The 21,495-nt window shown below is 40.8% G+C and overlaps 1 protein-coding gene across 2 annotated transcripts in view; it reads left to right on the forward strand.

Annotated features, from left to right (window-relative positions):
• The window catches only part of MYOM1 (myomesin 1), a 147,615-nt gene that overhangs the window by 24,483 nt on the left and 101,637 nt on the right, over positions 1-21,495 (forward strand). For both annotated transcript variants that reach the window (XM_025365122.1, XM_025365123.1), the window contains exons 3-6: positions 2,242-2,382; positions 7,059-7,416; positions 8,888-9,045; positions 20,604-20,696. In XM_025365122.1, the coding sequence (XP_025220907.1) occupies positions 2,242-2,382; positions 7,059-7,416; positions 8,888-9,045; positions 20,604-20,696 (750 nt within the window). The remainder of the gene's footprint in view (positions 1-2,241; positions 2,383-7,058; positions 7,417-8,887; positions 9,046-20,603; positions 20,697-21,495) is intronic.

The raw sequence follows: 21,495 nt of genomic DNA on the forward strand, positions 1-21,495 counted from the left end.
GATTACAGGCTTCAGCCACCGCGGCCCGGCCTGATTTAGTTTTGTTTGCTAGCCTCAATAAATAAATGTCTTAGCATTACTAAATCATCAGTTCGCATTGTATTTTAACATCTAGTTCTTCATATACTCTTTATTAGAAATCAAAGTCTTGAAGAAATATTAGCATAATAAAAGTGGAGATCTTGCATTTTCTAAGCAGTACTATATAACACATAGCATCATAATGCTTTTTAAAAATTCTTCTGTTCCAAATGAAATACGAAGTGGAAGCTGATGAAAGGGCCATGAGTCTTTAGCATAAAGTTCAACTATTAAAAAGTCGGCTCCTACATTGGAATGTAGGAGAAAAAAGAAAAAAAAAAAGCTCCTGTGATTTACTTGTGAGAATGGAGTACTCATATTATAGCACATTCTATGTAATAAATGCATTATTTTAAGAATTTGTCTTAAAGGATAAATGACAGAAAAAGGAGCAATGCAATGAAAAGAATAAGAAATCATAGCTATTTTGATGTAATAAATGTCAAAAAATAATGAACTCATGAGAATCTCCTGTAGCCACTAGAATGAGTAAAGAGAGAAAAGCAAAAGCAGAAAAATAGGAGAGAAATTAGAATCCAGCTGTTCGAAACGGGGGAAAAAGTGAAATTCTTAAGCCCCATAATTATTTTATTTTGGATGGTAATGGAATAAAGAGGTGAGGGAAAATACCACTTTAAACTTAGACCTGTATAAGCACAGCCTGTACTTCGTGACCTGCCGGGGTATAGAATGCAGTCGTTCTGCTGCTGCCCAGGACAGCCAGCCAGGAACAAATGTCACCCTGGCTTCCAGTTGGTAACCAATCCACAAGCTTGAATTCAAAGTTCTAACCTTTAGTTTTAATGCTGATCATAGAAAAAGAGATAGATATTCACCTCTAGGGGAGGGGGTAGATATGGGGAAGGAAGAGTTAGGCCATTTCCATGAGACCTCCCGGGAGGATTCGAGGTGCTGCTGCCTGCCCTGCATGTCAAAGCCCTGTGCTACTTGTTTTCTCGCATCATCATATATCCATTTTGTACCATGTATATGCTTGACCTCTCTTCTGCTTTGGATTAGGTAATCCCTTTTGCTTTTTCAAATGATTTTTGAAGATTAGGAAATGGTCAAGGTTTGGAAGGTTTTCCTATTTCAACTGGGCAGCTTGGCTTTTCCCATGACATAATACCCCTCTTCACCTTGTCTTTAGAGATCCTCTAGACCGGGGGCTTCTATAAAAAATTAACTTTTTTTTTTTTTTAAGAATAGTTTCAAATTTACAAAATGATTAAAAGGATAGTACAGAAGAGTTCCTATACAGACCCCTATTGTTAACATCTTTCCTTACTGTGTAGATTAGGGACTTTTAGTCCCGAGTTCACGGATTGACTTCAGGGAGTCCATGAACTCCTGAAGTTTATGCCAAATTGTGTATGTTTGTATAAGAATGCATTTCATTTCATTCAAGAACTATACAAATTAACACTATTCTTTTCATTTCATCAGTCCCTTTTCTCTGCTATCTCTGCTCTCATGTTTTCCACTCCCCTGGTCATTTTTTTGGTTTATTAGAACACTAACTACCTCCAAGTGCACATTTTCACCAGTGTGCATAGGAAGACAGAACTGACCAAAGGCTTCTTTATCACACCCTTGTGAATCACTGAGTCAATCGGCATCATGTGTTCACATAAAATATATTAACTCTATTATTTAATAAGCCTCACATCCCTTCAAAGGCAGGAGTCACCTATAATACATAAAGGTCTCAGTGTAAACCAAGGGTCCTACATCAGAATGGATCTATGTAGAAAAGTGTGCGTTTTAAATAAGCTCCCAAAAGAATTTGGATGCACCATGTATCAAAACCATTTATATAGTCTGCCTAGATTTCCAACATGACATTAACACAAAAGGGCATTTAGAACTATCATAAAAGCATCACTGTTTTCCCTTGAAACTTTAAGTGGGGGAAAAAGCCATGAAATTACTGGAGCCATAAAATTATTATCACTATTTTTCTTTTCTGTCTCTATAGAGTCTGTTATTTGAAATCTTTCTAACTCTACTTTGATTCTAAAGCTAAAAGATAATTGTAACATTAGAGATCTAGGATTTGGTAAAATTTCTCCCAAGTTAAAACTTCCTGTATCAGTATTTTGAATGTTGTCAATGCCTTTTTTGTGTTATTATTGTCTGATGTTAGGTGGTTTATTTCAGACTTACAGATTCCAGTCTACTGTTAGATGATTATTCATCCAAGTTGAGCCCCAAACCAAAGAGAGCCAAGCACAGCCTTCTGTCTGGAGAAGAGAAAGAAAATTTGCCCAGTGACTACATGGTACCCATTTTCTCGGGACGGTGAGTGTGCTTGTTCTTCCTGGCTTTAATTATTAAGAAGTATATAGTAAGTGCTATACGAGTAGCAGATTATAGTCATAATTGCTGTGGACAGATTATAGAAATAGCAGCTAACCTTTTATTAAGCACTTACTATATACTGACTGAGTAAGATCTGAGGAAGCTCAGAACCATGCACTGAGAGAGACGTGATACTTATGTTAAAAGGGATTTCCTTTCCAGAAATTTTGCCATTACATAGGATGGCTACATGACAAACAAGAATGATCAGAACTTAATGCTGCTTATAAAACTAGCTGGAATGGAAAGTGGATCCTGGGATGCTAGTGATTGGACAGGATAGCCAGAGTAAAAAGAAAGCTTCAAAACTATAAAATGTTGGGTGAATTTTTATTACTCTGTGTGTGTGTGTGTGTATGTGTGTGTATGTGTGCGTGTGTGTGTGTGTGTGTATGTATATATCTCTCTCTGAGATAGGGTCTCACTCTGCTACCCAGGCTGGAGTGCAGTGGCACAAACACAGCTCACTGCAGCCTCAACCTCCCAGACTCAGGCAATCCTCCTACCTCAACCTCCCGAGTAGCTGGGACCACAGGCACGAGCCACCACGCCCAGCTAATTAAAAAAAAATTATTTGTAGAAATGGGGTCTCACTATATCACCCAGGTTGGTCTTGAACTCCTGGGCTCAAGTGATCTTCCCTGCTTGGCCTCCCAAAGTGCTTGAATTGTAGGCATGAGCAACCACACCTGGCCTGGGTGAACTTAAAAAAAAAACCCAAGATGACACGTTTAGGTAGCTGAAAAATATCTTGGTTATCAATGTGGTTTTAATTATTATTCACTGGGGGAAAAAAATCTCATCATAATTTGAATGCCTTGTTCAATGGGAAATAGATTGCTATTTACTTTGAGGAAAACTTCATACAAAATAATCACTAAATCACAAGTCTGTGTGATGCCAATTTTCTATCTTTATTACATAACATTATTTTTGAGCATTAATAATATTCAAAGGAATCTTGAAAGGAGACTTGTCCTGGACACCAAGATTAAAGCTCAACAGGAACGTTCTGGCTCATCTCCTGTTTACTTCTCTTTGAACACGGAGTTATTCCCATAGCTCAGGTGACACTCAAAGTGAGGCCATCCTCTAAGAGCAAATGTCATGGAAAAGTAGATCCTCTTGGAAGTCAGGAAATAATTTGGTTGTGATTGATGGTGACCTACATCTGTTACCCGTGTTTTTCTTTCCATTGCCCTCTGACAGTTCCTTTCTGACTTGTGTCGGAGGCTAATGTCATCGTTGCTCTGAACCCAATTAGGAAGGTAAAGGGATAAATAACATTCTATTTTTGGCTTTTTAGCTGATATCTTTGCTCTCTCTGATTTTTTAAAGTGAACTTTCCAGACAAACACGCTTTCGCTGCTAAGTATGCATGTCTAGCCATTTGTCCTCTTCACAGTAGCTTAATGTAACTCGCATTCCTTATAAGTGATGGTAGGCTAGAGGGGTAAAGTCTTTTGTCTCCGGTATTTTCCCCACTCTGTTTCAAAAAATCATTTTAAAACCACATCAGCTTAACACTAGCCTACGTGACATGACTCCACCTGGCAGGGCATGAAATGAAGCTTCTTACTCCTAACATCTTCTCCCTGCTCTGTCCACACCAAACTATTTGTCTCTTCTGGGCCAGTCTCAGGAAGTGATCATTTACCAAATAAACTGATAAAAGAAGATGTGAGGCCGGGCGTGGTGGCTCTCGCCTGTAATCCCAGCACTTTGGGAGGCCAAGGTGGGCGGATCACGAGGTCAGGAGATTGAGAACATCCTGGCTAACACGGTGAAACCCCTTCTCTACTGAAAATACAGAAATTACCTGGGTGTGGTGGCGGGCACCTGTAATCCCAGCTACTTGGGAGGCTGAGGCAGGAGAATCGCTTGAACCTGGAAGGTGGAGGTTGCAGTGAGCCGAGAGATCGCGCCACTGCACTCCAGCCTGGGAAACAGAGCGAGACTCCTCTCAAAAAAAAAAAAAAAAAAAGATGTGAATAAAAATTGATTTTCTAGGCTTTATTTCTAGTTCTCCATTATATCTTATACGGTGTCATCACCTATACTCTATTACTGTGTCAAAAATAACATTTCACAACGGTTTTGGCAGTATTAACAATCTGAGAAGAGGATGGAAAAAAATGAACATTTGTTGAGTGTCTATTATTATTTGCTGGGACTCATGCAAGGTGTTTTATATAAACCATCTTGCTAAATTCTCCATACAACCCTGCAGAGATATTAATATATCAACGTTTTGGACAAGGAAATCATGGCAGAGTGACTTGCTGAAAGCTGCATGCCTGGGAGGGAAAGAATTGAAAGTCGCACATAGGCCTGGTCAATGCAGTGGACATGCCCTCTGCACTCACACTGTGCTTCTGGAAAACACCATTTCCTCTGCATGGCACCTGAAAATTCCACTTATATTCTAATAAATTGAGTAAACTTTCTGTCGGCAAGTGATTTTGAATTGAGATTGTCACAGATTCGCAGAGTACTGAGAGATTTTAAATTTAGTTTTACTTCGTAGTAGTATACTTTTGTCAACATGTTAGCCTCACAGTTTTACTTTTGTGTCCAGATTATAGAAGGGTTATCACTGATAAATCCTGACTTTTACTTAAAGGAGAATATCCCTACTGCCCTGGGTCTAACATACTTTTTAAGTGTAGTTGAGTTCTCGTGTGAAATAATTACAGGTTTTTTTTTTTCGAAGTTTGGCTTCTTTGTAAACGGAAAAGGCAAGGAGACTATCACTTCGTTTGGCCCTCTAGAGCTGTGCCAACCTATCCAGTATCAGTAGTAATGAGAACTTAAACATAAAGTTCTCTTACTTGGAGCCTGGGGCAAAACTAGCATTGAATATGATCCATCATTACATGAATTGAAACAGATCACAAAGCTCATTTCACATCTCCCTATTGTATGTTGACTTCTATAGAGAATTCCAAGCAAATTCTGCATGGTTTGCTTTGTATTCAGTTAGTAATTCATTCACTTCCTATCTTGTTCAAAAAAGAATGAGAAGTCATTATGTGAGGACACTAAGCTAAAAATCTTTCATCTTCCTCCTCCCCCTCAAATAACAATGGACATATTACTAACATCCATAGTAGGGATTATCTTATTAATATTTACAGAGAGAGAGGAAAAAACTTAAAATTTACTCACTACATTTAGTCAGAAACAACATGGACTCATCTCGTCTGCCAGATGTTTTAGGAATAGTCCATGAGAAACCCCAAACTTGGCAAATGTGGAATCTTATTCCTCAGCAAGCGACATAGATTTAGATGCTAGGAACTTGCTAACACAAAGGCAGCATTTGCTTACATCCTGAAGCAATCATTCTTGGAATGTATAATTCTGACGTAAGAGGTCTAAGGAGACTCAATTTCAAGAGAATCCTCGATATAATCAATACACTCTTTCACTAAAACATTTGAGGGGCTTTGCAACAAAAGGCATTGAAATATGTTAAAATAATTCAAATATTTTTAAACAACATGAATAAATCACAGCACAGATTCTATCATAAACTGCCACAGTAGGCATTGAACTTGAGATGTTACCACTCCCTTACTATTGTCATCAATTATGAATAATAACGAGTCACATTTATAAATGTCACCACTTCCATCACAAGTTTGATAATTTCTTAGTATATACTATAGGTGCACACATAGTATATGCACACACAACATATATTATCTTAGAAAGAAACCCAGTAGACATAAGGAACCTCATGTACATTCAGAACTTATTCATACTGCAACAACTCCAGGCAGTGCGTTACATCAGCAAAGTGACAGAATCCAGATCAAGCTCCTACTCATGTATCAGGGTCACAGGCAAACAAACTAGATCTCATTTGACAATATGGCTTTTCTGGAAAGGAACCATAATCTTTTATTGTAAACAAACTCATGTTTAAACACACTAAGACAATCCGTGAGACGACCTTGGGCAAGTTATCTAACTTCTCTGAACCTCGTTACCATATATCTAAACCAGAAATAATAATTTATCTTAGCCGGGCATGGTGGCTCACGAGTGTAATCCCAGCACTTTGGGAGGCCAAGGCTGGTGGATCACCTGAGGTCAGGAGTTCGAGACTAGCGTGGCCAACATGGTGAAACCCTGTCTCTACTAAAATTACAAAATATTAGCTGGGCATGGTAGCAGAAGCCTGTAATCCCAGCTACTTGGGAGGCTGAGGCAGGAGAATTGCTTGAACCCAGGAGGCCGAGGTTGCAGTGAGCTGAGATTGAACCATTGCACTCCAGCCTGGGCCACAAGAGCGAGACTCCATCTTAAAAAAAAAAAAAGTTTATCTCATAGGGTTTATATGGGGATGAAACAAGATCATGTATGTGAAAAGCACCAGGGCCATCATAGGTGTTATTATTACTGTTATCATTATTATTGTTATTTGTTAAGGTGAGGAACACTTCTGTACATGAAGCGTCAGCTTCTGATTTACCTGCTTTTTCTATATCGGGTTTTCTTTTGGTGCAAGATACAGTGTCTGAGGTGTGGGTACTTTGAACTTAGTAAAAATTACTCAATCTTATCACTGCCATCCACAACATCTACATTTTGCCATTATTGTGTTTTAGTCAAAAGCATGTCAGTGGAATTACAGATACGGAAGAAGAAAGAATTAAAGAAGCTGCTGCTTATATAGCCCAGAGGAATCTTCTTGCTAGTGAGGAAGGAATCACAACATCTAAACAGTCCACGGCATCTAAGCAGTCCACGGCATCTAAACAGTCCATGGCATCTAAGCAGTCCACGGCATCTAAGCAGTCCATGACATCCAAGCAGTCCACAGCATCCAGGCAGTCCACGGCATCCAAGCAGTCCGTGGTTTCCAAACAGGCCACGTCCACTCTTCAACAGGAAGAAACTTTTGAAAAGAAGTCAAGGAAAGTTGCGATTCGAGAAAAGGCAGAATGCCTGTCCCTGAGGAAAACAGTAAGAAAAGACAGTTTAACGTAACTTACAAAGGTGGAAATGCATGTCATAAGGGGTGTGTGTGTGTGTGTGTGTGTGTGTGTGTGTGTAGATGTAGATGGATTTGTTTCTTTTTTTTTTTCTTCGAGATGGAGTCTCACTCTGTCCCCCAGGTTGGAGTGCAGTGGCGCAATCTCAGCTCACTGCAGCCTCCGCCTCCCGGGTTCAAGCGATTCTTCTGCCTTAGCCTCTCAAGTAGCTGGGGTTACAGGCATGTGCCACCACACCCGGCTAATTTTTCTTTTCTTTTTTTTTTTTTTTAAGTAGAGATGGGGTTTCGCCATGTTGGCAAGGCTGGTCTCAAACTCCTGACCTCAAGTGATCCACCCACCTCAGCCTCCCCAAATGTTGGGATTACAGAATGAGCCACTGCACCTGACTGATGTGTTTCAAATGAAGAATATGTGATCTTTTGGAGAAACAAAACATAAGAAAACAAGGAGAAAGACATTAAAATATTAATATGTAGGTCAAATAAAGCAAACAGTAGTTTTAAACTCCATGGAATTTTAGGTTTTAAGGAAATTAAAGATTTTAAAGAGCCTTAAGAAATCCACCTTAGAGGAGTATTTTACTCCTGTAAGTAAAATACTCCTGTAAGTAAAATACTCCTCTATGTAAAATATGGCCAGATGTGGTGGCTCACATCTGTAATCCCAATTTTGGGAGGCCAAGGCAGGAGAATTACTTGAGGTCAGGAGTTCGAGATCAGCCTAGCCAACATGGTGAAACCCCATCTCTACTAAAAATACAAAAATTAGCCAGGCATGGTGGTGAGTGCCTGTAATCCCAGCTACTCGGGAGGCTGAGGCACAAGAATTGCATGAACCTGGGAGGAAGAGGCTGCAGTGAGCCAGGTTGCACCAGTGTACTCCAGCCCAGGCCAAAAAAAAAAGAAAAAGAAAAAGAAATCAAAGATGTTGCTTAAGCTTGGAATGTTAAATGTCAAATAACTACCTCTGTTCTTTTTTTTTTTTTTTTTTTTGAGGCGGAGTCTCCCTCTGTCGCCCAGGCTGGAGTGCAGTGGCCGGATCTCAGCTCACTGCAAGCTCCGCCTCCCAGGTTTACGCCATTCTCCTGCCTCAGCCTCCCGAGTAGCTGGGACTACAGGCGCCCGCCACCTCGCCCGGCTAGATTTTTGTATTTTTTAGTAGAGATGGGGTTTCACCGTGTTAGCCAGGATGGTCTTGATCTCCTGACCTTGTGATCCGCCCATCTCGGCCTCCCAAAGTGCTGGGATTACAGGCTTGAGCCACCGCGCCCAGCCAGTACCTCTGTTCTTAAAAGGGAGAAGGGAGTGCATTTTCTCTAAACAAAATTAAGCTTCCAAATGGAAAAATAAAACTTTTGGCTTCTACTTGTTATTTTAGCACCAAAAGTCACTTTGATTTAGTGGTATTTTGGTAATATGTTTGCTTATTTGTTATTTCAGTTAGAAGAAACCGAGGCATATCATGCTAAGTTGAATGAAGACCATCTTCTCCATGCTCCTGAGTTTATCATTAAACCTCGCTCCCACACGGTTTGGGAGAAGGAGAATGTAAAATTGCACTGCTCCATAGCAGGCTGGCCAGAACCTCGTGTCACGTGGTATGTTATCTTTATGAAAACTAACAGAATTCATTACACAAAGTTAAGTTCACCTCTAGTGAAACACACAGAACAACCATATGCAAGAGTCAGTGAAGACATCTGTAAGATTGTATAGGTTTCCAAAGAGTGAAGAAGGGTATTGAGATGAATTTGTATGTGTGGGAAGAAAAAACATTCTTGTGTATATATGCTACATGATAATACTCTATAATCCTATTATGCAAATGGGTCTTTATTTTATATGAAGTATTGCATTTTAGTCAACATATATACTTACCAAACATATGTCTATAACTGCTATGGATGATAAAAGTTAGGTAAAAATTAGCTTCCATCAATGAACTTCACACAGCAGGGCAGGATTTTGTGATTGGAAGCAATGCTGCCTTTTACAAAGTAACTAAAACTCCCATCTCTAGCCCTCGTATGAGCTAAGGCCTGAATGTGCCTGCCTTCCTTCCTTCTTTCCTTCCTTCCTCCCTCCCTCCCTTCCTTCCTTCCTTCCTTTCTTTCTCTTTCTTTCTTTCTTTTTCTTTCTTTCTTTCTTTCTCTTTCTTTCTTTCTTTTTCCTTTCTCTCTCTTTCTTTCTTTTCCTTTCCTTCTCTTCCTTTCTTTCTTCTTTCTCTCTTTTCTTTCTCTCTTTCTTTTTTCTTTCTCTTTCCTTTCCTTCCTTCCTTCCTTCCTTCCTTCCTTCCTTCCTTCCTTCCTTCNTCTCTTTCCTTTCCTTCCTTCCTTCCTTCCTTCCTTCCTTCCTTCCTTCCTTCCTTCCTTCCTTCCTTCCTTCCTCTTTCTCTCTTTCTTTTCTTTCTTTCTTCCTTTCTTTTTTAATTAATTTATTTTTTTACCAGAGAGCATAAGCAAGTTGCATCAATGTGTTTTCTGACACCAAACAAAAGAAAGAATTGGATGCCAGATACTACCCAACAGGGGGCAGGAGATACTTTCTTTCCGTAAGGAATAAGCACTCTTTCTCCTTCCATAATATATCCTATTGCAATTGTCAGTGGCTTTGTGATCCTTAAACTGAGAACTTTCCTGTCACATGTCACAAATATCTGCCATAGAGAGCAGAAGTATGAAAATAATTGAGCCAATTAAAAAAGATATTTCAGTTTTACTCTCTGGTGCAGGTATTTGCATGCTTTTTTCTTATCTTCAGGAGTGGTGATAAATGCACCTTAGGTTGCAATATAAACACTACACGAATGTCACTGTCACCCAGAGTGTCTGCCTCCTTCTCCTTTCTTTTCTATTATTTCTAATGTTGATCAGATGCCTGCATAGCAATGTGGAGGTAGCTGACAAGATAAACCCACTTATTTCTCTAAGGTTATTCTTTTTTTTTTTTTTTTTTGAGACAGAGTCCCGCTTTGTCACCCAGGCTGGAGTGCAGTGGTGTAATCTTGACTCACTACAACCTCCATCTCCTGGGTTCAAGCTGTTCTCCTGCCTCAGCCTCTCAAGTAGCTGGGACTACAGGCGTGCACCACCACACCTGGCTAATTTTTGTATTTTTAATAGAGATGGGGTTTCGCCATGTTGGCCAGGCTGGTCTCGAACTCCTGACCTCAGGTGATCTGCCCACCTTGGCCTCCCAAAGTGCTGGGACTACAGGAGTGAGCCACCGTGCCCGGCTTCTAAGGTTGTTCTTAAGGAGCACATGGTGAGTTTTTACTTGTAATCTTAATCTGTCTTTGATGATTTTGGATTTACTCACAATTTTTCTATGTATGTAAACTCTTTTCAGGGCTTCTGAATTTGAAAACCAAAGAATAAAAATCAAAACTGGCTATGAATTATCGGGGCAAATAATTTATAGTAAACAAAGATGAGAACTGTGGAAACATATTTCTATAAAAATGAAGTTTAAAAAAATCAATTTACAAGCTTTAAAATAGAAAAGTAAGTTAGCAATCACTCTGCCTTTGCCTGCCCTTCTCTGTGACTATGGAGTTGCACAGTTTGGCCTGTCAAAGGGACATTTCTTCTTAAAAAACCAATTACTTCACACCTCAAAAAAAAAAAAAAAAAAAGAAATTCCAAAGTTTTCTATAGAAATGCACAAACAATAACAAATTTTCAGCTGCAAGAAATATTAGTAAAAATATTTCTTCTTTCATGAATTAAAATGTATCAATAATAAATGAAGAATTAGAGGCCTTTGTTGAATAAATGTGTTTATTACACAGTATCCTATCTGTGTTTTCCCACTTGAAAAAATTAGAATTAAAGATGATTATCAAAAGGACACAAAGTAGCTTCTGGGAGATAAATATTCAATTCCTAAGCATTTATTTTTTCTGTTAATTACACTGCAGCTTGAATAAAAACCCAGCCACATACACTGAAGGTGTTATTAAGCAAAAGCAGTGTGATTTCACAAAAGCAGAGCTGAACTTCAGAGATTAGACTCCTCACACTGTGCTCTGTTGATCTGGAAAAAAAATAATTAAAAACTGAAAGAATGGAAAGTCTCCAGAAAAATAGGAGATGAGCAAACTGTCAACCCTTCAAATTCCAGTTAAATTCAAAAATAGAAATACTGTCCATTTCCAGTTATCCTCACTAACAGAGCTGAGAAGCGGTTGAGTTGAGCCCCAAACCCTTCACAGGTGGCTTTGAAACATTTACATCCTTTACATGTGAAGTTTATGTCCTAGGGGTTCATTTCAAATAAAAGGGAAGACACAGAGACAAGCTTCCTCTCCAGAAGTACTGGATGAGCCTCCTCTGGTCCCTGCACCCCCGTTAGTGCTCTTGCAGCGAACAACTGCCTTGAGCCTTGTGCAAAGCATCAGTCCTAGTGACTCCATTCCTTATCATACATTCTCCCATGAGGGACAGACCAGAGCATATCACAGATAGTCTCCTTGCCTTGCAAGCTAAGTGAAAAACAAATATTAAAACGAACAACAAGGCTGCAGTGAGCTCTGATCTCACCACTGCATTCCATCCTGGGCAACAGAGCTAAAAAAAAAAAAAAAAAGAACTGGGAGACAACTAAGAAAATCGTTAACTATACTTCTGAGAGCAAGATTTGCCCTGGGTAAAGCTGAAACTCGGACAATCAGTTAGCAGATAACTGACGACTGGAAATGGCAGTAAACAGGGTCAAGTTCAGGTTTTGTGGGCATGAAGCTGATACAACTCGGAGGGCACTCTTTACAAACTAAATAAATAAATTAGCAGTATAAGCTAGGACATAAGGTCTTGCAGGGATTTGGATAGTGAGAGACCCTGAAACTTAAGCTTCATTTGCTTCAAGGTAAATCCACCTCTGGGAGTTGACTTCTGGATGGGATTAGTATATATTCCTGGGCACGTTTTTAAAAAGTCATTAACTGGGCTGGGCGAGCTGGCTCACACCTGTAATCCCAGCACTTTGGGAGGCCGAGGTGGACAGATCACTTGAGGCCAGGATTTGAGACCAGCTTGGCCAACATGTAGAAACCTCGTCTCTACTAAAAATACAAAAATTAGCCAGGTGTGGTGATGCATGCCTGTAATCCCAGCTACTCGAGAGGCTGAGGCAGAAGAATCACTTGAACCCGAGAAGCAGAGGTTGCAGTGAGCCAAGATGACACTACTGCACTCCAGGCTGAGCAACAGAGTGAGACCCTGTCTCAAAAAAAAAAAAAAAAAAAAAAAAGAAAAGAAAAGAAAAGAAAAGAAAAAAAGAAAAGAGAATGAGAAAAAAGTCGTTCACTGGAGTGCTAATTGACTTTGCACCACTGGTACAGAGCATGCAATCTTCAGTAAGCAGCCTTCCCACTGAAGACCTGGGAATCCGCAACCCAAGCAGGAGCCAAGATTGTTGGTGATGACATTGCTGGCATTTATACCTTTTTGGTATCCAATTGCAGCTTCCTGGGCCTGACACTGAGGAGAAGTACAAAGGGAATATTGAGAATGCCCTTCCTGAATATCAGCAGGTTTATTAAAGGAGTAAATTTGTGATGATGCTTCATATAATCACACTGCCTCCGCTCATAGCAGTTAAGTCCTTAGCCATGTCTTTCAAAGGCACGTGTGCTGGGCCTGGTTCAGGCAAAAGCCTTTCCAAAGAGAGTTTGGCTCCAAGTTTCCACTGGACATCTTTATGTCATGGGAGTTCCTGAGGCCTATGATACAAACACTCAGCAGCCGCTCTCCAACCAATCCCACATTACTAACCAAATCTATTTATGTGGAACGGAACCTAAAGGTTACCCAGAGAGCACTGAATGACAGGGCACACACATCCTCATTAAGGTCAGGTGCAGAGACAGGATGCAGTACCGTCCTATTCCCAACTCGCTCTGACAACAGCAGGGAGCCTGTCTAAGCACTGGCCTGAGTAGAAAAGTTAGTTACAGGCCGGCCGCGGTGGCCCACGCCTGTAATCCCAGCACTTTGGGAGGCTGAGTCCGGCAGATCACCTGAGGTCAGGACTCTGAGACCAGCCTGACCAACATGGAGAAACCCCGTCTTTACTAAAAATACGAAATTAGCTGGGCACGGTGGCACACGCCTGTAATCCTAGCTACTCGGGAGGCTGAGGCAGGAGAATCACTTGAACCCGGGAGGTGGAGGTTGCAGTGAGCCAAGATCGTGCCACTGCACTGTAGCCCTGGGCAACAAGAGTGAAACTCTGTGAGAGAGAGAGAGAGAGAGAGAGAGAAAGGGAGAAAGGGAGAGAGAAAGGGCGAGAGAGAGAGAAAGAAAGGGAAAGAGAGAGAGAAAGAGAAAGAAAGGAAGGAAGGAAGGAAGAAAGGAAGGAAAGAGAGAGAAAGAAAGAAAGAAAAAAAGAAGGGGAGAGAGAGAGAGACAGGGAGAGGGAGGGAGGGAGGAAGGAAGGGAGTTACGGAGGATGCTGCTGCGCCCATACCGTGAAGCTGGCCATCCTGCAGGAGGACTCTGTCAACATAGAAGGGAAAATACATATGTAGTGAGAAAAACTAAAGTTTTAAAATTTAGTAGGGTACATTTATGTAATAACTTGTATAATAAGAGTCTTGCTGTTTAAAAGGGGCAGAAAAAAAGCATTTATGTTTGTGTTTGTTTTATTTGCATAATGAAATTCTGGAAGGATATGTATATGTAAGAACCTAAGAAAAGCTATTGACCCTGAGGGAGAACCTTGTCAAAGGGACAAAAGTGCTAGGAAGGGTTCACCAGGAAGGGTTCACTGTGCACCCTTTATTCTTTCTGGTTCTTGAACCATATAAACGTATCACCTGGTCAAATTTTAAACATTCTGTGAAATAGTGGAGAAGGAAAAAGTTTTCTTTAAAAGGAGAGAATAGTGTTAATTATATACTTTTTAGAGAGCGGGATTCAGCTGGTTTCTGGCCTGAAGCCTGGATTGAATTTGTCAGTGGAAATCTTGACTGTAGCCTGCAGTGAGATCAGGAAAGCTCTCTGGAGCAATGTGTTGGTATTAGTGTGTACTTGTCATTCCCTCACTCGGCACTCATCCTTTCATATGTATATGTTGGACACTGGACTCGATCTTCAAGCAAAACATTTACAATACGTGTTTAAAATTCTTCAGTTTCAGCCAGGCGCGGGGGCTTACGCCTATGATCCCAGCACTTTGGGAGGCCGAGTCAGGCAGATCACCTGAGGTCCAGAGTTCGAGACCAGCCTGGCCAACATGGTGAAACTCCATCTCTACTAAAAATACAAAAATTTCTAGTAGATGTGGTGTGTGGTGGCATCTACATTTAGTAGATGTGGTGTGTGGTTTAGTAGATGTGGGTGTGGTGGCAGGCATCTGTAGTCCCAGCTACTCAGGAGGCTGAGGCAGGAGAATCGCTTGAATCTGGGAAGTTGAAGTTGTAGTGAGTGAGATCGCGCCACTGCACTCCAGCCTGGGGGACAGAGCAAGACCCTGTCTCAAAAAAAAAAAAAAAAAATTATTCGGTTTCACCCAAAAGTCATTGTCAAATAGATACTTAAAGAAATTTGTCATTAAGCCCATTATAATAATTCAAAACCTAGGAATAAAATAGTTACGAAGGCAGAGATTTGGAAAACTCTTCTTCTAGTCTCACAAATTATGAGGGTTTGTAAATTTCATAATAGAATCATGCATTGAGTTTATTTTCAATATTAGAATTATTCATCACATATTCAAATTTAGCAGTTACTACCATATTATCATAGGAAAAACAACCTATATTTAAAATGGTTAACACAAATTATTTACAGTTTACAACAGTTTTCCAACATAAGGATTTCGAGTTTTATTTTGAATTTTTCTTATTTACTTAATTCCAAAATCTGTCCCAATGGGCTCGCTCTCTCTCTCTCTCTCTCAGATAATTAGTTTTTAAAGTGGGTGTAGAGCGATTTATTCAAAACAGGTTGGAGTCTAAGCAGCAATCTCATTTGTGGTGAGATTCAGTAGGTTAAAGATCATCTTTGGCCAGGCGTGGTGGTTCACGCCTATAATCCCAGCACTTTGGGGGCCAAAACAGGCAGATCACCTGAGGTCAGGAGTTTGAGACCAGCCTGGCCAACATGGTGAAACCCCATGTCTACTAAAAATACAAAAGTAGCTGGGCGTGGTGGTGCGCTCCTATAGTCCCAGCTACTCGAGAGGCTGAGGCAGGAGAAACGCTTGAACACAGAAGGCAGAGGTTGCAGTGAGCAGAGATCGCGCCACTGCTCTCCAGCCTGGGTGACAGAGTAAGACTCCGTCTCAAAAAAGAGATCATCTTGGCGTGCATTATTTGTGGATAGAAAATAATTTTCGTGAAGGCTTTTGCTTGATCATGCTTTACACTGCCAAGGAGCTTTTACTGTGACCCCATACTATCAAACTCGGCCCAACATCCAAACTGACATTTGTTGGGGGGAATTGTGTGTTTTATACACATAAAGGAAATGTCACTGGAAAAACTTATAGTATACTGAAAGCTCATTAACAATTTATAGACATTACATAAAAATGATAAGGGAGATGGTATACATCTGTATATTCACAGGGATTTAAGAAAGCTTCTGACACGTAATCCCAGGGTGTGGATTAACCTCCAAAATTAGCCGATGACTACTCAGCTTGGAATTTCATGTTCCAGAAATAACAAGCTGTGACGTGTATACAGAACAGGCCCCAAATCCTTCTTTTCTTCCCTGACTCAAAGCTAAAGACAGCCAGTCTCAAGTGACTCCAAACCTAAATGCCTCACTGGGTGAAATTGTGTGGAGAATAGTATCAAATATCTTTCTGAGTTGATCCTTGCCCACTGCTTTAAATGAAGAATTTCTCACATTGGTATCTGGAGCTCCAGAGAAAAGACTACAAACTGCAGTCAAAGTGATGTGTGGTGTGTGTGCATATTTTGAACCCATTTCTCTTACCATGTGGCGATAATAGAAAAGTCATCAGCTGGGGAAAAGGTATTAAGGTGCTAAATTGAGTAGTAATGGAAGGAAAGGATGGTGAAGCAACTATGGGAGCTGCAAAATAGCCTTCTATTTTATTTTTAAAAATTTATTTTTTACAGTCATGGAGTCACGCCATGTTACCCAGCTGGTCTCGAACTCCTGTCCTCAAACGATCCTCCCGCTTCAGCCTCCCAAAGTTCTGAGATTACAGACATGAACCACCACTCCTGACCTGCAGAATACTTTGTAATGAAAGTTTTATAGAGATACGAGCAATACTTTTGATCAAAAGCCAAATTGAGTGTCACTGAGTCATTTGGTCAAACAGCACATGTCACAGCTTTTGGTATCACAGCGCTTTTCTTAGGCAAAGAGGAACCACTGAAAACCCTCCAGCACCAGAAAGAGCAGAGCCAGAGTGAGCTTCTGAGTCCAGTGTGAAATTACCTAAACCAATTATATAAGAAGAGCATGCCAATTAATATGTTCTACCCTGTCCTTCATCAAAACGGGGAATGCTGGAGACTAGGAGTGGCCAGTAGATTTCTTTTTCCAGGCCATCTCTGATCAGATAGTCCTGTCTGCTCGAGCCGTTTTGAGACAGCTGTCTGAAGCTGCTGGCAGGAAACAGCACTGCATCAACTTGCAGGGTCTTCTGTGTTTGGAGAAGGTTATGTTGCTGCACCTGCCACGCAGCTGCGATTGTTGAGCCAGTCCCACCCTCTCCATTCCACATCTGAGGGAACTCAGACTCAGAGCATCAACTTACTTTCTTCGTGTGCATTTATTTAAAATCATCCAACTTTGGGAGGCTGAGGCAGGGGGATCGCTTGAGCCCAGGAGTTTGAGACCAGCCTGGGCAACATAGTAAGACCTCATCTCTATTCATTTAAAATAAAATCATCCATATCATGACATGTATGTTTGTCAGAACTCTGTTCTCTCAGCCAAAAAAATTATGAAGCTACAATTAATCTATTGCATTACATGATAATTCTGTTCTACCCAATTTAACCAATTCTGAGGGCCTGGTGTTTGCCCATGACTCATTCTTCCTCAGGAGTAGGAATAGAAGTAAATGTGGATCAGACCAGGTGCAGTGGCTCATGCCTGTAATCCTACCATTTTGGGAGGCCGAGGTGGGAGGATTGCTTGAGTCCAGGAGTTTAAGACCAGCGTAGGCAACATAGCGAGAGCACGTCTCTACAAAAAATAGAAAAAATTAGCTGAACGTGGTAGTGCATACCTGCAGTTCCAGCTACTTAGGAGTCTGAGGTAGGAAGATTGCGTGAGCCTGGGAGGTGGAGGTTGCAGGGAGCTATAATCACACCATTGCACTCCAGCGTGGGAGACAGAGTGAGACCCTGTCTCAAAAACAACAACAAAAAAAAGTAAATGTGGATCAGACACAATCCCCAACCTCAAAGGTTTGGCAACTTAATAGAAGAGACACATATCCAACCATAATTTTGATCAATGTTATATTTAGTAATTTGAAGCAATGAACCCTGATGCAGAGAGGCAGGAACAATTCATATTGTATCATATTTTAGAGAAGAGTTTATTGAAAAAGTTGTGTTTGATCTGAATCTTGAAGGATGAGTTGGTTTTGCTATATGGAGGAGAGTGTTTTTTTTTTGTTTTTTTTTTTTTAAGTGTAGAAAATGAATAATGTGCTTTAAGTATGTAGGGGTGTATGTGTGTGTGAGAGAGAGAGTTGGGGAAAGGAAGGAGCTGACTGAAGCCAGTATTCTTCCTTTCTCTCCCTTTCTATCATGTTCCCTACTCCCAAACCTCTTTATGATCATGTCCACAAGTCTAAAGAAATGAAATGCAGAGAGAACAATTGGAAAATGGAAGCATCATATGGGTCGGCAGCCAGGCTGCCTGTTCAGATCCCCTCTCTGCTGTTCCTGGCTGTGTGACTGGGCAAGTTCCTGAAACCCTCATGCCTTGGTTTCTTCATCTGGGAAATGAGGTTAAAAACACTATCTCATACCGTGGTTGTAAGAACTGAACTTACCAATGTATGCATAAAGCACTTAGAGCATTGCGTGGCTCATAGTCAATCTCCATGTCAGCTGTGTTTATCAGGGTTATTGACGTCATTTGTACATGCAAAGTGGGCTGTCTGAAAGGGAAACAAGTGAAACCCAGTTCCTCTTTTGGGCAGAAAATGGTTTAAGTAGAAAAGCCTGGTCCAGCACCATAGCCACTGGCTACTGAGAACATGAGGAAGTGGTGAAGAATCCAGGCACCACGTACAGACCCGGAAGACAGGGTCCCAGGGAGAGGCCCCTCTGCGTAATCCACTCTCTGAGGGCTGCGAGGCTTAACCAGATATGGAACAGTCAGAAAAGGGGAGGCTTTCAGCTCTTGTCAGAAGTTTCCTTTCATGATTTGTATTATAAATTCTTCCAAGGCAAGAGCTGTGTTTGTTTATGACACTGAATAAAACACTTAAATATAACGATTGTTCAACACAATGATATTGCAGGCTGGGTGCAGTGGCTCACACCTGTAATCCCAGCACTTTGGGAGGTCGAGGCAGGTGAATCACCTGAGGTCAGGAGTTTGAGACCAGCCTGACCAACATGATGAAACCCCGTCTGTACTAAAAATACAAAAAACTAGCCGGGCGTGGTGTCCGGTGCCTGTAATCCCAGCTACTGGGGAGGCTGAGGCAGGAGAATCGCTTGAACCTGGGAGGCGGAGGTTGGAGTGAGCCAAGATGATGCCATTGCACTCCAGCCTGGGCAACAAGAGTGAAACTCTGTCTCAAAAAAAAAAAAAGAAAAAAACAAACAATGATATTGCTTCTAACAACATGCAAGAATGTTAGCAGGAAGAATGTTTTGCTCTCATCCTTCACAGACAGCCAACGATAAAACCCCCAACACAACGCCTTCCTCTCTGTTACATCAACAGTGGTCAACTTTTTCAAAAGCTTATTTATGTATTTATTTGTTTGTTTTATTTATTTATTTTTAAAAAGCTTATTTGTTTTATTTATTTATTTTAAGACAGGGTCTCACCATGTTGCCCAGACTGGAGCGCGGTGGTGCGATCACAGCTCGCTGCAGCCTCAACCTCTCAGGCTCAAGCTATTCTACCACTGTAGCCTCCAGAGTAGTTGGGACTACAGGTTTACACTCAGCTAATTTTTTGTAGTTTTTGTAGATTCAGGGTCTTGCTTGTTGCCCAGGCTGGTCACTAACTCCTGGCCTCAAGTGATTCTCCCACTTCAGCCTCCCAAACTGCTGGAGTTACAGGAATTACATGCATAAGCCACCATGCCTGGCCTAAAACCTTTTTAATTGTAATATAACATGCACACAAAAAACCATTTTCTGCCCAAAGGAGGAACTGGGTTTCACTTGTTTCCCTTTCAGACAGCCCACTTTGTTTTTTTTTTTTTTTTTTTTTTTGCGGTAGAGTCTCACTCTGTCGCCCAGGCTGGAGTGCAGTGGCACAATCTCGGCTCATTGCAACCTCCGCCTCCTGGGTTCAAACAATTCTCGTGCCTGAGCCTCCCGAGTAGCTGGGATTACAGGTGTGTGCCACCACGCCTGGCTAATTTTTTGTATTATTAGTAGAGAGGGTGTTTCGCCATGTTGGCCAGGCTGGTCTCGAACTCCTGACCTCAAGTGATTTGCCTGCCTCGGCTTCCCAAAGACTGCACACTTTTATAAATGAATTGCTTTAGTGAATTTTTGTAGATTGCACACACCCATGTAACTGACACCCAAATCAATAAACATTATTGACATCCAAGAAGCCTCCTTCATGCGTCCCAACACACTACTGATTTCTAGTAGCATTAATTAGTCTTTTTGTTTTTGTATTCTATATAAAAGCAATCATTCTGCTGTGCACTCTTTTGAAACTGGCTTTTTTCGGTAACATTATGTTACATGACATTCAGCCATATTGTTGTGAATAGTCAACATTTTTCATGTAAGTTTATAGAGGAGGGGAAAGCACTTCATCAAGAAGTGTGATTGTATTGCTGGTACACTTCACGTAAGCTAATATTATTTACATTTATTTAATCGATGCTGCTGCTACCCTCAGTGCTCTGTTTACAGGTGTTCCTGCAAGAACAAGAATTGTATGTGTGTGTTTAATCATGAAGTTGTTTACACTTCAGCTTACTTCATTTTGTTTCTGTTCTGTTACAGGTATAAAAACCAGGTGCCAATAAATGTCCATGCAAACCCTGGAAAGTACATTATTGAGAGTCGATATGGAATGCACACTCTGGAGATTAATGCGTAAGAGAACATCAGTGTCCATGTGTTGCTCAACATTGCTCAGGGAGGCGTCTCACCCCTGCAGTTAACAGCCCACTCTCCCCACTTCATCCCAATGCTGTGTGATCACAATGAGGGACATTCATATACAGTGCTTCTCTGGGTGCACACCTGAAAGTGATATGTATGACTGATTCTTACCATGCTCACACTACCTCCCAAAGTGATTTTATATTTGTATTTAGTCAAAGATGATGAGAAAAAAACCAGTTTGCATATTTTTATTTATCTTTTTATATACTTGGGAATTTAGATGTAAGTAAGAAAAATATGTTGCATAAAGAGGCTTTTATATTCAGTAATCATTTCAGAGTCCCAAATCAATATCATCATCACATTCTCTTGTTTTTAATAACTAAAGGCCATGGAGATCCAGGTAGATGGCATTGAATGTGGTCTAAACTTGGAGATAATGTTCTTTCCTTCAGCTTGCCAGGAACCATGGGAAAGTATGTACTCTGTCAATCTGTGTATGTGAAGCAGGCTAGACATTGAGATGTTTGAGCTTAAAGTAAAATCGAAAGCAAAATTTGAAAATGAAACCTACATCAAAATTCCTAAGTTCCCAAATGTTTATTATGCCTCCCAAGATGATTTTGAAATTCAAACCTAGTTAGGTCAATGAAAAAGCTAAACAAGCTCCCACCATTTTCAGTTTAGATAAAACCATGGTGTGCATAAATGTCAAGGTTATATCTGACAATGTTATATCTGAGCCTTCTCCTCAGATCAGAGGAGTTGGCCAAGTGATGCTAGGACC

Source organism: Theropithecus gelada, chromosome 18, assembly GCF_003255815.1.
Source record: "Theropithecus gelada isolate Dixy chromosome 18, Tgel_1.0, whole genome shotgun sequence".
In the NCBI taxonomy this organism is placed as follows: domain Eukaryota; kingdom Metazoa; phylum Chordata; class Mammalia; order Primates; family Cercopithecidae; genus Theropithecus; species Theropithecus gelada.